Raw genomic sequence first — 18,954 nt, 5'->3', positions numbered from 1 at the left:
AGGATTAGTTTTTTACTAGATAGATATCTTGTCATTAGTGGGAGCTTGATCCATGATTGTACCAAATCTAGCATCAAGGGGAGAGATATTGAAATAAGTGATACTAGAGTGCAAAGTCACCTACTCAAAGTTATCCCACATAAGCTAGCAAAGCTAGCATGTACTCACCTTATATAAAAGGGGGTCATTTTAAGCAATGCAAATATATCACTCTCACTTATCTCAAGTTTCTTTATGCATCCAGGCTAATTTACCTTAGTGTCTAATTGTACTTAAGTGTATCTTAATAAGCACACACTCATGATGAATTTTCTTCATTTTTACCCACCTTGGATTAGTATTGTCATTAGTGTAGGATTAGTTTCCAATTAGGTAGATATCTTGTCATTAGGAGAGCTTGATCCATGATTGTCAACATCATCCCCAATATGAAGAGTAACTTGGGTACTTAATATCCCCATATGTATAACCCCTAGTATGAAGAGCAACTTTAATACTTAGCAACTTGGGTATTGGAAATCCCCATATCTTCACAAGATGGTGGCCTAGAAGCCCAAATGGGAAATCATAGCTGATTTGGCCATTTTTCTGCTTTCATTTTTAACATTCTTAGGCTATGTGTATGTTTTCGTTATGGCAATAACATTTACAATTTTTCTTTATATTTGAAGTGTTCAAATCCTTACCCATATTTTGGTATTAATAAAGAAATCTTGGTCACACCACCATTATCGTAACACTACACCTGCAAGTCGGGAGATGAACTCCTGAAAGGCATGAAAAAATAACCCAACTCCAACATTTGGAGATGTGACAAAAGTATCATATTTGACTGGTGATATCTTGAGGGAGAATCCAACAAGTGTTAGAGAGAGCACGATCATGCCAAATACAACCATTTGGTCTTAGAGATCTTTGATTTTAGTGAGGACCACAATTTCCCCTCTTTGAAGTTCTCCTACCCTTTTCCTATTGAAGTTGATTTTTGAGATTTTGAATGCATGATGGATTTGTGGTCTTGTGTTGATTCTGCAACATAGTATAGGCTTTTAAACATGTGAACACATGTTAAACCATTATTATCGCATTATCTTTCTTGCTAGCAAGAAGAGCATATGAATCTCTTTGTTTTAAAGCCAAGATAAGGTTGGTAGCAGGTGGTTTCTGAATTTCCTTATGCATCTTTTTTGCTAGTAGAGGATGAACATAAACAATAGCCTTTAGCTTTAACTTCCATAAATATTAATTAGTGCTATTGAATTCTTCATCATTAACAAATCATTGTGGGTGGGGATGTGCGTGGAAGAAAAACTACTAATGTTTTGTTGGACGATACCTAGAAAAGAAGCTTTGTAGTAGCAAGACAAAGCTCTATTGCCATGCAAGAGGATACAAAAATGCAATGTGTGCTAGCAACACTCACAAGAAGTGGGATCTTTCATAACATTAAACTCATATTCAAATTGCAAAGTAATAGAGATGGAGAAGTAAAGTGTATTAATGATGTAATCTAAGCACGCCACACTAGTGGACTCTTGTAAAAGGAGATCCAATGTGACCTAGAACTAATGAGATGGGAGGTTGCATGGTATGATAATAATAAGGAATAAGATTTGTGAATGGCTGTGCTAGAACGTGAATATGTAAATAGCCTATGTGAATCATATTCAAACTAAGCTCCCCTCATCTATAGTGGGTATACATTGGGTTGATACGATTGTTTTTCAAGCCCATTCAAACTATTTGGTGTAAGGGGTAGTGTCCATGAGTATATTTTACCAACCCCATGTGTGGAACACTATGGAGATTACAACCCACTTAAGCATATATTCCAATGCACCAAATATTTATAAGTCATCTCTACACCATCTGGTAGGATAGTGGTCATGGCTAGGCCATGATCCCATGGGGACACAAAGATGGTGAGTGTGTTGATTGCTTAACCATGGCTACTCCTCATAATGGGGACCATATATACATAAGCTAGCTGGTGCTAGATCATTACACTATGATGTTGCAACGTCGATATGGAACATGTACCACTTGTGTGCTTTTACACATAAGGTGGCTTTTATTGTGGATTAGGTTGCTTTGTTGTCCTTGAAGTATGTTTATAGCTTACAAGGTTGGTATATGCCCAGCCCACCAAGGTACTTAAGTGGATGCTTCAACACTTTTAAAGTAGCTTACAAGGTTGGTTTGTGCCCAACCACCAAGGTACTTAAGTAGATGCTTAAACACTTATAAAGGTTTGGATCTCTTCTCTCATTATACTTCCATTCTAATCCTTGTTGCTTTCAGAAAGATAGAATTTTCCCTTAGTAGGTTTCAAGCCTAGCCTAGCCTAAAAATTCACTCTCCTCTCCTCTCCTCTACTTGGACATCCCTCTATTTAATTCCACTATGCTAGTGTCCACAAATCACTAGCAAACAATAGCTTTTGATCCGAGGCTTCCGTCCACTTAGTGCAAGCATTCTAAGGAAGATAATATCCTTTATTATATTCCTCATGTGCACCTTTTCCATTACGCTTAAAATCTTCAATATAGTAGTCATATAGAGATTTCTCTTTCCAAAATCAACAAGAAATGGATGAACCATGGTAATATCTCAGTGATATGTACTCTAGTTCTATTTAACATTTTCTATACCACATGTGCAATGGTGGTGGATCTGTTTCTTACTACATACATCAATTACCAAAGAAGTGAGTTCATGCAACAACAAGACTTTGAAATCTGGATCTTAGTGTTATTAGTATTGGGTTTTCTAGCCACAACCCAATTTGGTGCAAGAAGCTTCAATTACCAAGTTCTAACTAGCTAGTTTTTTTGTAATTGTAAGAAGTGTACACTATAGAGCTTGTGGACTCCCAAACTTTACATCATGTGCAAATCAATGAGATCTTGTAGCACGTGAGCATTTCAAATCAATAACAACAAGAGGGAAAGAAGAGAAGAACTGATAAGCTAGAGTTGGCTTAACATGTAAACCAACATGTAAAATACATTAAATTGTAAAATTGTAGAGAAATTGGATCATATAAAAAGTAAGGGTAGATCACACATATCCTTAGCCTAATGCTCACTCCTATGTTTTCTTCCAACATACTTAAAGTATAAGCCCAAGCACATTTACAAGCATACTTGTTCTCTTATTTCCTAATACCTAAAGTGTAAACACTTATAAGCATACTCATTCTCTTATTCTCTTTCAACTACACTTAAGTATAAGCTTGAGCTTATTTACAAGCACCTTGTGGTGTGTCGAGTAGTTTGATCCTTAGCCTATCAAATGATTGTGCAATGGTTTAGAACCAAATGCATTCCATCTTTTACTATACGCATAAGATTTGGCATCCAAGAGGTGTTTCATACTATATAAATAGAGTGTTGAAGTAAATATAGTGTCCCGAGAGAGAGAGAGAGAGAGAGAGAGAGAGAGAGAGAGAGAGAGAGAGAGAGTTTCACACAACTCACTATATTTTATTTGGTTGCTCTACCCTTTGATGCCATGTAGAACCTAAAGGCGACTTCTCTTCTTACACTTGTGAAATGACATGCATTCTTTTCTTCTTTACACAAGATGCTTTTCTGAGCAAAAGTGCTTTAAGACACATTGGTGTATGCCAATCTTTTTACATATTTGCAAAAAGTAACATGTTCTTTTTCATTCCCCACAAAAGTGAACTAGTACTCTATCTTTAAAAAAGCTACGGAGCGTAAGAGGGAGATAATGGTGAACCTGCTTTAAGGTTGCTCAAACATTGGCCCATCATGTCTAGGAGATCTTGGGATTGCAACTAGTTAAATCATAGAAGGTGTGGACTTGTATATTGAACGGTTGGTGGTTCTCTTCTTTTTTGACAATTTCAATTGGTCACACATTTCCAAAACAAATCATATTAAATAGTTGGTGGTTCTCTTCTTGTTTGACAATTTTAATTGGTCACGCATTTCCAAAACAAATTCTATGTGTTTTGTTTTGGTTCATATGATTTGTTTTGGTTGATGCAAAATAAATCAGATGTGTTTTGCTTTTGGATGCCAAGCAAGAGTTACTAAGAGGCATACAAACTGGGTTTTAATGCAATCAATTCAATGTGTGTATTCATAAATGTGACATTTGTTGGTGCTTGCAAAGATTTCACTGCATTTTTTCATGCTCGCAAAAATTTCATTACATCTCATGGAGGCCACCCTCCACAACAAAGTGCAACTTCAACCCTTAAAGGACATGTTCATGCTCTCCCATGAATGGCATTATGGTTGTGGAATCTTGACCACCATGATGCTCCTCAGGCCCCCAATTAACTTGTTGGAAATCATGCAAAACTAATTGCAAATCCTCTTGGAAATTGCACATGCCTTTGACACAACATAGGGTAGTGGGAAAAGTAGGGGCAAAACTATGTGATAGGTATAGAGAAACAACACAAATTATGCAAAAAACATTTAGTAACTAACCATAGTTAGTCATAGAGATTTTATTGTTTGGCCACCATCAATTATCATGCTCGTGTGAAAATGTCTGATTTCGTGGTGTGAACTTGTGATTTTTTCTTGGACAAGAACTTCATTTCTATAATCACGGCCCTTTGGGGTGGTTGTTCAAACTCAAGACCTTCCTAAATAGCGCTCCCCCCGCCCCCCTCACCCCTATGAAGTTGAATTGAATGATTCGAGCATTTAACGTTATAGGGGTTCAGACACGAGCATCAAGTAGCATTTTTAGTTGAAATGTCGGGAAAAAGGGGGGCTCGAGCATGCACCATTCGTGATGGACATGCATCATGGGTTTGCCTCACGCGAGCCTTTGTGCCCGGATAGATGTGTGAACAGCCTAAGGGACCATGTTAGTGGGGGACCCTGAGAGAGCGCCCATGAGATGGGAAAAGGCTGTGGAAAGAAGGAAAGCTTCATAAAATTGGTGCTGCTTGTCAGAACCGCATGACTCTTCTAAAGGATCCCAACGAACATCGCGTTCCCTCTTGTTTACCAACACACGAAAAAGTTCTCAGCCCTGCATACAACACATACATATAGACGTTTTGCTTCCAAACCCTAACCCTCTTTCATTCAGCGTTCTTCTTTGTCTCCCCCCCATATCCAAGCTTTGGTTTGCTTCACCACAGAGCGAAGACGCCAAGGTCAAGCGTAGCGTTTCGCAACAGCAGTTCATCTACTCCGATGCAGATTTTTTTAATAGGGCGATCGCTTTTCTGAGGAAGAAGCATCAGCACAGCATTCTTAAGAGGAGCCATGGCGTCCTTTGGGGGTGTGGTTCTAAGCGATCCTTGGCTCTCCACACAGTTCACGCAGCTGGAGCTCAGAAAGTTAAAATCTCAGGTGATTCTCACTGGATTGATTATCATGCGTACAATAGCCTGTTCATGTTTTTTAGCAACCATACTTCATTGATAATCATGCAAACCATAACTACCATGCTTATCGAGTCATAATGTTGTATTCCTTAAATTTCCAGATTAAATTGCCAGAGCCTGTTTTACTTCTGATCAACCATTTTCATTTCATTTTTCTAGCCGATCAGACCTCTTATTGCCATCTGTATTAGCCTTCATAGCTCTTAATAGCAACATGTTTTAATTAATGTCTCAGTCCTGTTCTTGGCATCTACAGTGGCATCAAGCATTTTCAATAACAAAGTGAGGTCAATGAATGTCTCTTATTGGATTTGGAAGCCCTGTAATGGAGGTCTGTACAACCGACACACTTTTGGCTTTTCTGTTGCAGTTTGATTCCCTCATAGGCCCGAAAGGTTTGGTATCAGCTTCTGATCTAGAGTCAGGAATGAGCAAGATCGAAGCTTTACAAAGGCTAATAACACATGACGAAATGGCAGCCATTTTGAAACAGGAAGGGCTAGAATCAGATGCTGGAATGGACTTTGAGGCTTTTTTAAAGGTAAATGAGCCAGTATTCTATCCTTTCCCTTTGTAATGTAACCATTGAGCTGCTTGATTTTCTGATTTTGGCATGGGATACGTTCTTTAATCCAGATGTATCTACATTTGCAAAAAAGTGGAGATCCTAAGGTAGGCCCTCCAAGAAACGCATCTGCTTTCTTGAAAACAGCATCAACTACTTTGTTACACACTGTCAGTGACTCCGAAAAGAAAGCCTACGTTGACCACATCAACACCTATCTCTGTCAAGATCCTGTTATGAGGAAACATCTCCCTATTGATCCATCGACAAATCAGCTCTTCAGCATCTCAAAAGATGGTGTTCTTCTGTGGTATGGACACATTTATACTATAGCCATGGGTTTCAAATGGAAAATGGTTGTAGATGCCAGTGGGCTGCCGTGTGGGGTGAGGGGGGGTGTACGTGTAAAAGGGGGAGGGGGGGTTTGTTGCGATTGGATGGGCGGGGTGCACAGGGCCTTAAAAGACTATCAAGAAAATTATACGATTTCATGTTGTGGATGCGTGCATCATTCAAAGGAATATTTGTTACAGTGGTGCTGCTCATTATAATTTCTAATACCGTTAGTTTGATGAAATTTTCCAGCAAATTGATTAATCTGGCAGTTCCTGGGACCATTGATGAAAGGGCTCTAAATATCAAGGAGCAGCTCAACCCATGGGAAAGGAATGAAAATCATACCTTGTGCCTGAACTCAGCAAAAGCTATTGGATGCTCGGTTGTAAACATCGGCACAGAAGACCTTGCAGAGGGTAGGGTAAGTTACTATTAGCAAAAGCATCGTGGCTCCGCTCTTATGGATGGACATATCAGCATGTGATTGTGTCTTTCAAACTTGACACTAACAATCAGCTTCATTGCTACTGCAAGGGATCTGAAGTATAATGTTTGTGGAATTCCCATTACAAGTGAATGCATGCTGAAACTTCATTTGATTTTTTGCACACGTGACACGCACATGCCACTCATCACCATACACACATTGCAAAAAAGGGTTAAGAGGTGAAGGTCTTGGAGGTCCAAGCACACCAGCGTGTTATGCAGTTCAGTGGTCTGCCACTGGGAGAGACCGACCATCTGTGCATTGCATGCTGGAAGCTGTTGCCACGTACGGGGTTGTCAAGCCCGCCAGCTAGCCCTCGCTGTATGTAAATAACAGGCCTGGGGAAAGTGAGGAGAGACTGCTGAACTAGCCTTTATAACCCTTATCCAACACCCAGAGCGTTTCTCTGGCTGGTTCCAACGCAAGTGACCCCCCCCCCCTCCCCTCCAAAAAAAAAAAAAAAACTCACACACACTCACACACACACACACACACACACATACACTGAAATCTTGAAGCCCTCAAAATTTGAAGGAAAGACAATTGGTTAGAAGATGATGAACAGTAGGGCGGAAAAAAAACAAATGCTCTATCACTGCATTTGATCTGTTCATTGGGTAACGGGTTTCAATCATCATTTTAATTTAATTTAATTTATTGATGGTCAATACTCTGCTAAAACCTTAACACTAATCTCTAATAGTTCTTGAGTCGCTACACATGCAACAATGATGTAGCGACTCAAGACAAAAACAAATGCTCTATTATTGCATTTGATCGGTTTATTGGGTTTCAACCATCATTTTATTTTTACTTAATCGATTGACGGTCAATACTCTGCTAAAACCTTAACTCTAATCTCTAATGGTTCCTGAGTTGCTACACATGCAACAATGATGTATGTGACATCTCCCTCTCCTTTTCTTGTAAACGTGGGGAGGAAAGTTATCCCTGATGCTCCACGTGGATCTGGCATTGTTTCCAAGCTTAGGTCTGGATGTGGGACAAGATCTTCCTTGTGGAAAGGAACGGTGGCTTTGGAAAATCCGTTGATGTTCTTTCCTCTTCAAGCAGCTTTTCAAAGTCTGCAAAACTGTTCTTGTCAGTGTAAGCATGTTTTCAATACCTGCTATCTCAGCTACTGGTCTGGCCACCTTTGGGTGTTGTTATCAAAATATCCCAGCATGCTTGCCATTTTTTTCGGGTGGGTCTGGCCCACAAAGCAAACTGCTAGGAATAACGTTGTGCAAGAGCTGCCTGAATTGTATTGACATGACACTCTAGGTTACCCGATCGCATATGGCAAAATCACTTGATGATCTCCTTCGTGGGGAATTTTTCTCCTGTCAAAGAAATCCCTTTATGCTGACCTAGGATATATGCGTGAAAGAGTCGTCTTGCGTGCGTGTTCTGCTGCCCGACTGCTGTGGTGCTTGAGAGAAGTGATGAGTTTGGAGCAACGCTGCCTAGAATGCCGCTTTCCTAAACGTTGGCTAGCTCTGCTGCCCCCCTCTAATGCATGCTTGTGAGCTCTTACTGAACTGCTTAGCGCGGCAGAGTGATTGATCTCTGAAATGGGGAGGAAAATGGCCTATTTATATGGCAGTTAGCCTCCCCATCTGCTGGCCGGTTGGTTAATTGGCTACTTGACGTAGTGCCAACATGCGTAACCTGCTGTTGACTTTATCGACTTAAATAGCGAGTAACTATGGTTTTACTAAAACCTTAGCCACCTATATCAGTCTGCTCCTAACCTTGCTGACTAGGTCAATAATCCCAAGGATTAGCGTTAGGTACATAACACACTTCCCCTCCTAAGACATTTCCACTCTTGGGAATAAATAGGGGAAACTCAAACTACATCTAACAACTGACTCCTTATTTGGTTCACACATGTCTAACCTTTCCACATATTTACCTATATAAATAACCAACTAGTCATAAATAGCTAGTAACTATGGTTTCACTAATAATCCACCTTAGCCACCCATATTAGCTTGCTTTTCCTAATCCAAGGGCTCCCTTAACCATGGTAGATTGGGCCACTACTTCCAAGGATTATCGTTAGGTACATAACACCGACCTACGATCAACTTGATCGACATACTGCCAATCATAATTCACTTGTCGGGTGTGAGCATTAATTGGGCACCGTCTCGTAATTGAATGCTTATGAAATGGAAACAGCACAAGACAAAGACAATGCTGAAAATGAAACTTTGCACAATGACACCACACTGGGGCTGGAACCGGGGCCAACCACCCCCCTCCCCCCCCCTCCTCTCAATACCAAGTATGCTATGTTTTGTACAATGTTTTATGTGCTCTTAAGCCACATTTGCCATGGACAAAGAAATGAATACATGTACCAAGCAATATTTTCGGTGATGATTCTATCGATGTAGAGCTTTCCCAGCAACTTCCAACCTCTCATTTGGAGGGAAGCCATCTCGAAACTGGTGTTCCGGGTCCATACGCAAACAATATTTTCGGTGATTCTATCGATGTAGAGCTTTCCCAGCAACTTCCAACCTCTCATTTGGAGGGAAACCATCTCAAAACTGGTGTTCCGGGTCCATACGCCTTGCTTGTGTACCTATACTAGCTCTTGGATTGCAGCCTCACGGTGATGGGAATGCTGAAAATTAAGAACTGGCATGTCACTCCTGGGCACAAAACCAAGCAGTATTTCTGTCGTGTAAACATCAATGGATTGGTTACGAGCATCGCCCATATGCACAAACAAGCACTATGGATGCTTGGAACAGCCCTAAATCAGGTCAACCAGCACCTAAGAAGATTCGACCAGCTTCAGATAGGCTGTCCAGCAGCATGGGCTGATCAGGGGCAGCACAAGGAGGCGTGCCACATGCGCGCCTGTCCCATGGCTAATCCTCAGCATGAACAGTAGAACCCCTGATCTAAGTCAGCATTTAGGGCATCATTAGTAGTAGGAGCATTACAATTTACCATCGGTAGTAGCACCATCAGCATCAGAATCAGCAGTACCACCACCACCATCATCATCATCATCAGCAACATCTTTAGCATCATCACCAGCATCTCAAGTAGCATGGAGGCATGGGACTCCTGTCGAGTGCCTGTAGACAGCTTGTCGGCAGCCAGCAGGAGCCCTAGCAGCAGGCGAGGCAGCACCCTGTTGAAGGTTAGCAATGTGGGGCAAGCTGCTGAATTAAGTGCAGCTTTTTAAGCATTTAATGCCCAAGTTCATGTCCAAGACATGGCCGACAGCAGTTCTGCTGGCTGACCAGCATCTCCAACTCATATAAGCACAAGCCATAATTCAGCAGTCATTCATCAGTCATTCATGATTCCATCATTGAAGTCATCAAGCATGTAGAAGGGGCCAGAGGTCACCCCTAGGGGCTGACCAAGGGCCTGATCATGTACAACCATTCGGTAACCTTTTTGTGCCATATAAATAGAAGAAACCCTGACACCAATTATCTCTCTCTTCTTCTCTCTCCTCTATCTTAATCATGTTTAATCAACATCTTATAATTAATCAGGCTTAGGGCTGTGGATCAGTACAGCAAGGCTTCCGCGCATGCAACAAGGCGGTACAACGGTTGTATAGCCATCAGCCAAAGACGTGGCACCAGTAGCAGAAAAACAGATGCGGGGTTACACGAGCATGCTCACATAAAACTGGTTCAAATTATGCTAAAGAGAGATTTACCAGTTATTTTAGGATGTTGACAAACTCTATACAGGCTGTGGCTCAATGCTTATCAAAACCAGTCAAATTGGTGTGTCTGACTCCAAAAGTGTCCTTTGAGTCTGATTGGCAGGCATTAAGGTGATGTGCATCCACTTAAAGGGTTCTCTGTCATACAACGTCACTGTAATGGTGGTGGTTAGGGCATAAGCTTGCTGTTGATGGTTCTTTGTCCCAGAGAAGATACTCTGCATGTGGTTGGATCTTTAGAGAGATGGCCAAAGTTCATGTCAAATACATAGTTGTAATGTTTCTCTGGCCAGTGTAATCTGCAGGTGAATAGGCAATGAAGGGTTGGATCTTAGTTCACATATTGATGGTTGATGAACATTTACCACAGTTTTTAAAAGCTTTTGGGATGCTAAACCCTTGTGTTTGTATTTGTGTTAGTGACATTTTGATATCTGTTAGCTAATGCTGTATCGACTTATTGCCATGTGATGCAGTCTCATCTTGTACTTGGACTGATTTCCCAAATAATCAAGGTACCTGGTCCCTCTAAAAAACATGGTTTAAGACTGGTTATGCAGTTCAGGTGTGTACTACTTTCAGTCAGTTTATTGTCATGCTTACCATCTTGCTGCTCCAGATGCAACTCTTAGCAGACCTCAACTTGAAGAAAACCCCTCAACTTGCAGAAATTGTGCAGGATAAAGAGGTCAGAATCACATTATCTGGGTGCTGAGAAGGCTACGGCATAGTCTAGAAATCACGAACTTTACTGCAATAATGATCTAACTTGTGGAATGTGATTACAGGAAGTGGAAGAGCTAATGCACCTACCTCCAGAAAAGGTTCTTCTACGATGGCTAAATTTCCAGTTACAGAAAGCGGGTTATGAGAAATGTGTCTCAAATTTCTCCTCTGATGTGAAGGTGAAACTCTGAAGGCTGTGGAGTAGTGGTGTTTGAAACTTAATTGAAATGTTTTCAGTGTATTTTACTAAGTCTACTATATGCAGGATGGAGAAGCATATGCCGTGCTTTTGAATGCATTGGCGCCAGAAAGCTGTGATCTGAGACCACTAGAGGTGAATGAGCCTTTAGAAAGGGCGAAGCTCGTGTTGACACAGGCAGAACACATTGGTTGCCGCAAATACCTGTCACCAAAAGACATCGTGGAAGGATCTTCGAATTTGAACCTTGCATTTGTTGCTCACATATTCAAAGAAAGGTATTACTCTTTATTCAGGTTCCATACTACTATGCTTTGTCCATCCGTGCCTTCTTCCCATTCCATATGACTATGTTTTGGGCCTCTACTTTCAGTTATCCTGCACGTTCAAGGGCCTAGCCTTATGTGCTGTTTCTCATTTTTACAGTGGGGTGTATCTGTTTCCCACTGCCGTTTCGGCCATTTATTTACAGCATTTGGCATTTCCCCTCTGCACACCCCATTTCAAGTCATGTGTGGGTCAATTTTTCTATGGCTTTTCTAACCCAACTTTTTCCTTCTCCTCTCCCTTCCTTCCCTCTTCCATTTCCTCTCAAATTCCTCTTTTTCCTCTGTGTCCTGCCCAGCTTGTACTTCCCTTGCTGATGTGGTGTCCTTCAAAAATTCCATTGTTTCTGTTGTAGTTTCCCTATTCTCCATTCCCTATGACTATGGTTTTATGAGGTTCTGTACACCCGTTTCTCTGTTATCTCATAGGTGAAACCCAGTTGGTATGTACAATTGGACAGTCATACATGATGGAAAATTACTTTAATCATTTGATTTTTAAAACTAGAATGCACGGGTAGCTGGAATTGCTCTTTCAGCTTGGCATAAGCCTTCAATAAGGCAACAAAAGTATGCCTAAAGAATCCTCTTTCATTTTTTGATACAGGTTCAAAGAACGCCTTAATTTCCTACATTTGATGTAACTGTTGATGAGAGAACTCCAAGAAACTCACTCTAGGACATCCACCTGTCAAAAACCTTCGAAGCTTCCAATTTCGACCAACATGGAGACTAGGTAGTTTTGAGTAATCTATGAGCTTCTAGCCCACTTGTGTGCACGGAGGCATGCAAGCGCAAAGCTAAAGCTAGGTTTTTCTCTTGTGTGTTTCCAGCAATCCCCTTCTTTCAGTGTTTGCATGTATTTCTGAGCCCTGTCCATGACTCCTATGCTAGCACAAGCTTTCAAGCTGTGAACCAACGTAAGACCATTGGGGAGACACTTGTCAATTACATGTGGTCAAAACGTTTGAGTGCTTCCTCACCATCCCCATGTACAGCATATCCTGCAATTAGTGCAGTCTATGAGAGAACATCTCGAACTGGAAGCTGTGAAATACGTTTTGTGCTTTTGAAAGCATGCCAGATTTGGCATGCATGTTGACCAAAGTGGTGCCAACAACAAGGTCTCTTTTCAACAAACCCTTTCTTTCGATCTCAGCATGCATTTCTTGGCTCTGTCTCCTTTAGTGCCACATATTTTTAAGGTGCAAATAAATGCGACAGTATCCAGGTAGACACCCTTCACTCGCATAGGTTCAGATTGCTTGAGAACTTGAACCTCAAGGAGCCCTCGTAGCTTCCACTGCAAAATGGGAATAAGAAAGGAAAGACTGCAATCTTGAGAGTGAGACGAGGACAGGGCATGCAATATGGGTTTCCTAACTACAGTCCATGCTACATTTGTTAGATTTAATCCAAAGAGTTTATAATTTTTAATGAAGATAGTTTCGAGGATGTATGTCACAATGAGAAAACTTGGTTGCTAGCTAAGCGTTATCCCTCTGCCACAAGAAACGGTCATGAGCTCTGATAATATGATAATGAAGATTGCTACCAACTGATGCTTGCATGAAAAGATGTACATTAGGAAAACCATCAACTCATATCAACTATTATCAACATTTAAAAAGTTATATGCACTCTTTCTAATTTGTCGGGAAAAAAATGACCACATCAAAAATATGGCAGAGAAGTGGCACAATTCTCTCCTTAAAACATAGGGGAACGTGCCTCTCTGTTAAAGAAAACACTTTTAGTGTTGGAAGCATAGAGAATGGATTCTTTTTTAAAGTGCTTCATAAGATAAAACATTGTACTTACATTGTCATGGACTCCCAACTCTTTTTTTCCCGGTGCCTCTTATTCGCCACATAGTTTCTTCTATCTCAGATGCCTAAAAAACACAGCAAAAACAAGTAATTAGAAATAAACATAGTAAAAGAACACGTAATAATTATAGATACTGAGAAAAATATAGATTATATAGAAGGTCCAATAATTTTAAGATGGCATACCGGTGCGTTTACTTTCGAGCCGATGATAAATAAGGGAACCTACATAAGAGCCAAGGTTACGGTGGGAACCTTTTTTGTATTGAAAGACGATATTTGACTTTTTATGGGGAAAGTGACCAGCATTTACTCGTAAAATTAGACATGGAAAAATGAGTTGTATGGCACCTCACATAGAAAACCATGTCCTTGCAAAAGTGTGGGAGGGCTAATACAATATGGCAACTTCCAACTCGTTTCTAGGCTGCCAGCTTAGTGTGATTCTTATTAGTAGTGCGATGTCCTTGGGTTAATACAGATGCACATCTTGCTTCCAATTTCTACAGCAGGTCATGCCCCTCCGCTCTCAGGATTGTGCAGAGCACGGTGAAGGTGGCGAGGTGCAGATAGGTGAAGCCTTTTTTTAAGTGATTTTTCAGTGTGAGCTTGTGATAAGGTGAAGACTTTTGTCCGTGATTTTGTATCCAAATCTCATTCTTGCACGCATTGATGTTGGTTTCACCTCTGTCTTTTTTCTGTCCACTGCTATTGTTGCTGTAACGCGCGGAAGCTCTGGGTAGTCTTCTTTCAGCCCTAAACACTCTTGAAAACCTTCTGATGCAAAAACGCACCATCTGATGCAAAAACGCAGGTAGAGAGAGAGTAGAGAGAGAGAGTGAGAAGTGCTGGAATTTCAGTATATCTATTGTACAAAAAGGTACATATCTGTACAGCCATGGGCTGCCTTCATAAAAAGGTTGTTAACCCCTAAATCTGTCCCCTATGGGACCTCCTATGATCCAATCCCCTAGTGGGAGAGAATGCCTCAAACATGGAGCAAAGGTGCCTTTATATAGGCCTTGAAGCATGTGGGAAACTGGCCGACTGCTGGTCGGCCAGTTCTTGATTCATAAAACCAATAAAATACAGCCGACTGGTTCTCATTGATGCGCCTGCTGCCCAACCTCTCTGATGGCTTCAGCCGACAGCTCCTCTGGCAGCCAGCATCCCTTTTCTTGCAGCCGACAGCCCCTCTGGCATGATCCCACTTGGTCCTGCTCCATGCTCACCTCAGATGAGTCACCTGAAGCTTCTACCTTCTGGTTCTACTGGTTCATAATCTTTATCTGCTTGCCTCTTCTGGATCTAGCCCTAGAAATGTCCATGGCATCTGTGATGCACAGTTGCATCATTACCTTTGCTGGTTGCAGGGCGCCATGCCGTCCACACCTTTGCGATGTCTACTCATCTTTGCCTTGTGTCGATTTTATGTCTACCGCAATGGCCAACACTGGCCTGCTCTGCCCCTGCATCTGATACCTTTTGAGGGCCACACTGCTAGCTTTACAGAAGCAATTGACATCGCTGAAAATGTACAAAGGCCAAACAGCAAACAAAAAGTATTGGATATGTGGCATGAGGATACGGATACAACACAGGCACGCTTCTTATACCATATATGAGAGCCCTCTTTATTCCACCCATAAAGCTCTTGATCCCATATGAGAGCGCTTCCTTTAGTCGATTTTGGCCGATGTCACCCGATTCCACATGCTCGAAAACTTTCTCAGCCTCACTATCTTGAGTTATTGCCAGTCATGACCTTTGTTTCTACCCTCTCGGATGGATCAGGATAGCAGCTAAGAAATCTCTACAACCCACCTTGCATAATCAAGAGAGTATCACTGCATTCGTAGAAAAATGACAAAATTGATGTTGTGGAATAACATGGTAGCTTCATTCCCAAAATCATTGTATAGCTACCTGTGTAAGAAATCTGAGCAAATGTAAAATATTTTCTGTTTTGTATGACTGATCATCTTATTTTTGTGTCATGATGGTTATACAGGAATGGGTTGACGAACAAATTCTCTTTTGCGGAAATGATATTGGATGACGAGCAGGATTCGAGGGAGGAGAGAGCTTTTCGTATGTGGATCAACAGCCTTGGAATTGAAACATATGTTCATCATCTTTTTGAGGGTGTAAGAGATGGGTATGTTTGCATGAGACGGTAGTCAAATTCTTAAATATTATTTGAGAATGCAATTCAAAGGATAATCTTATGTGAGGACGCCTAGTTCAGGCAAGGCATAGTTCTTTAAACCAGGTACCGTTATGGTAGGTGGGTGCTCTTGGAGGTGCTTGAGAAGGTTTCCCCTGGGTCTGTTAACTGGAAGCGAGCTAACAAACCACCAATAAAGATGCCTTTTAAGAAGGTTGAGAACTGCAATCAGGCTATCAGCATAGGGAAGCAGCTCAAGTTCTCCCTTGTGAATGTTGCTGGGAATGATTTCGTGCAAGGAAACAAGAAGCTAATTCTTGGTATGATTTCTTGGCAATTTTGCCATTTTATCATGTATTGCTGCCTTACCTTGACAATGTGTTTTATGTGCTTGACTGACTACTTTTTTACACAGCTTATCTGTGGCAACTTATGCGGCGTAATGTGCTTCAGCTTCTAGAAAATCTGAAATTCCGTGGTAGTAAAGAAATATCAGATACTGACATCATTCAATGGGCAAATGATCAAGTAAAAAGTGCAGATAAGGTTTCTCACATGGAGAACTTCAAGGTGATTTTCCCATGCATTTGGTGTCTCAAAACGGTCATGGTAGTCTGACAAGTATCTTGTCTACTGTTATTCTGAGGGCGGTGGTGTGTACGTAATTTTATGCATTGCAGTTACTGTGGTTGGGCATTATGTTTGAGGGTCCCACGGAACAATTTGTAACGGGTGTTTTTATCTGATTTTGGGGAGAAATTGTCATTTGTAACGCAGAAGGGGTGCCCAGGCAATGGCTTTTATAAATGAGAGTTCTTGGAACACACCAATATATAGGGTTTTTAAATAATGAACCCGTGTTGAGCAATATGTAAGTTTTATTGACCTTTCAGGATAAAAGCTTGTCAAATGGTGTGTTCTTGCTTGATCTCCTTGGAGCTGTGGAACCGAGGGTTGTGAACTGGAGCCTTGTTACAAAGGGTGAAACTGGTATGCAAAGTCAGCTCTGCATGGAGTTTTTGTGAACTAATGTTTATAAATCATCAACTCATAGCTCTTGGGGACATTTTGCAGATGAAAATAAGAAGCAGAATGCTAACTATATCATCAGTGTAGCAAGGAAGCTCGGATGCTCGGTCTTTTTACTATGGGATGATATTGTGGAGGTAAGTTCTGCAACCGCAAAAGCCTTGTGAATATATGCTTTTGTTAGGTAACTGTTACCATGATCAATAGACCTTGCCTGGAGAGGTGTCACTCAAAAAAGTCTTTACAGGAGCTGTATTGTTTATTAGCTTCTAATGTATTTGATTTGTAATAGTGTGCAAGTATGTATCTTTTATACATGTATATATATATATATATATGTGTGTGTGTGTGACACACACACACACACACACACACACGTGTGTGTGTGCGTGCGCGCGTGTGTGAGTGTATGTATGTGTATGCATATATGTATGTGTATGTATACACACATACATATATTACCCTCTGCATGCATGCAGGTGATATGGGGTTTATTTACAAGTGAGGCTTCTGAGAGACCTTGGGAACTTCGATCCTAAACTGTTTTTTGCTTCATTTCCAGGTCCGGCCTAAAATGATATTGACTTTGATTGCAAGCATCATGCTTTGGAGTCTATCTCATCCAGTAGAAGAACTTGATTCTTTACCTTCTAGTCGAGACAATGGAAGTGGCTCTGCCAAAGATCACTAGGCTGTGTGGAAATTTTGGTACCTTCTAATTTTTTTATTTATTTATTTACAACAATTGTGTAGATGCAACATTCTTATTTAGGCGTACAGTTTGAAGGGGTAGAATACTTTTGATGATTCTATCAGGATCTTTGAGGATCTTGATGTAAAAAAGTATACACACGGTTTGTAGGCTTCCTTTTGGGATATTATGAATCTGGAGAGATTACTCCAGTCATGTAACATTTATAAAGGATGTATTTTGATCTCTTGAATGTAAATAATAGAATCCTATTTTATTGTATCAACCCCTTTTGATCTCTTGAATATGAATAATAGAATCCTGTTGTATCTTATCAATCTCTTTGATAAGGGCTTTGCCACATCATGTATATTTGCAGTTGACCATTGAGTTGACAGTATCATAGGCATGGTTGCATTTTCATAAAACTCCATGTGGTTTGGTAAACGTATGGAATTAAATCAAGGAGAAACGTCACTCTAGAGGAGGTTCGTATACAGCATTTGGGTGCTGGGTTGATATGCTTATTTTAACTCAGCTCACATTACACTACATGAAAATCACACATATTAAGGGCCATTATTTATACTTTTCCATCTGACTTTTTGTCATGGCTTAGCTTACCCTCCCAACTACAATAAATAAGCTTTTAGCTAGTGTATGCACGTTGATGGTGTCGAGTAGTGATTCGTATTGAATACAGATTGCCTTATTGATAGACATGGTTATCTCGAATCATGCAATAAAGTTCTTCAAAACATTGTGGTGGTGTTGAGTAGATTGCATATTGAGCCTAACTTCAGTCATGTCACGGGTTTAGCCTGGGTTGGGTGTGGTCTTAAGCACTGGCTAATAAGCAAGATCCCCACAACAATGCAGCATTTACAACACGACAAGTGATGTGTGGGACTGTATCCCTCCACATGGGGAAAACTGTACTGAATATATGTCATGAGAAAGTTAAGGACATAAAAGCCTTCTAGATGAGGAATGAACCATCAACACCCCCATTTTAAACTCGTATATACTCTTTGAAGATACCTTCTTCACCTCCTCCTTGTCCTTACTTCCAATTGCTACTAATTAGATTAGAAACTCTTCATTTTCTATTGCTTTTTCACTTGGGAAGAATTCATCATTATGCACATGTATGGAAGGCCTTGAGAGTTGATCCGTATCTGTTGGGATGTTGCTTGGGTGGCATCGGGGAAACTTGCAGCCCATTTAGACTCCCACTTGAGATATATTTCATCCACATTCACCTCCTTTCTTGGGGGCTTTATTCCTTTTCCATTTATCCTTAGGATTTGGTGAAACATCATCTTCTTTTATATTTGGTGGTGCATCCTTTGAAAACTTTGAATCTATCGCTATATCTAGCTCGCTGTATCCAACTTGATGAGTCTAAACCAAAGATCATGATAGTGAAATCCACTCGAAGTGATTTTGTGTTTGTAATCTTGTTAGGGGCTGAATTCAAAGATCATCCCTTTCTACCAAATGCTTA

The 18,954-nt window shown here is 40.8% G+C and overlaps 1 protein-coding gene across 1 annotated transcript; it reads left to right on the top strand.

Annotated features, from left to right (window-relative positions):
- The first annotated feature begins 4,938 nt into the window (after positions 1–4,938).
- On the top strand, positions 4,939–17,733 carry LOC147611770 (fimbrin-1-like). The gene is made up of 14 exons (XM_086784835.1): positions 4,939–5,348; positions 5,754–5,924; positions 6,020–6,258; positions 6,534–6,705; positions 10,957–10,995; positions 11,100–11,168; positions 11,269–11,385; positions 11,472–11,683; positions 15,572–15,718; positions 15,848–16,047; positions 16,143–16,297; positions 16,621–16,717; positions 16,802–16,893; positions 17,319–17,733. The coding sequence occupies exons 1-14, from the start codon at positions 5,262–5,264 to the stop codon at positions 17,445–17,447; spliced, it is 1,926 nt and encodes a 641-aa protein (XP_086640961.1). The 5' UTR covers positions 4,939–5,261; the 3' UTR covers positions 17,448–17,733.
- Positions 17,734–18,954: the final 1,221 nt, after the last annotated feature.

Source organism: Cibotium barometz, chromosome 47, assembly GCF_041138505.1.
Source record: "Cibotium barometz isolate CiBa-2024 chromosome 47, ASM4113850v1, whole genome shotgun sequence".
In the NCBI taxonomy this organism is placed as follows: Eukaryota; Viridiplantae; Streptophyta; class Polypodiopsida; order Cyatheales; family Cibotiaceae; genus Cibotium; species Cibotium barometz.
This window is presented reverse-complemented; position numbering and strand designations above follow the sequence as displayed.

Excerpts from the sequence above, each read along its gene's own strand:
- LOC147611770 (XM_086784835.1), top strand. The coding sequence starts at position 5,262 with ATGGCGTCCTTTGGGGGTGTGGTTCTAAGCGATCCTTGGCTCTCCACA. Across the intron at positions 6,706-10,956 it reads AAGACCTTGCAGAGGGTAGG|TCTCATCTTGTACTTGGACT; the intron begins GTAAGTTACTAT and ends CATGTGATGCAG. Across the intron at positions 11,169-11,268 it reads AAATTGTGCAGGATAAAGAG|GAAGTGGAAGAGCTAATGCA; the intron begins GTCAGAATCACA and ends ATGTGATTACAG.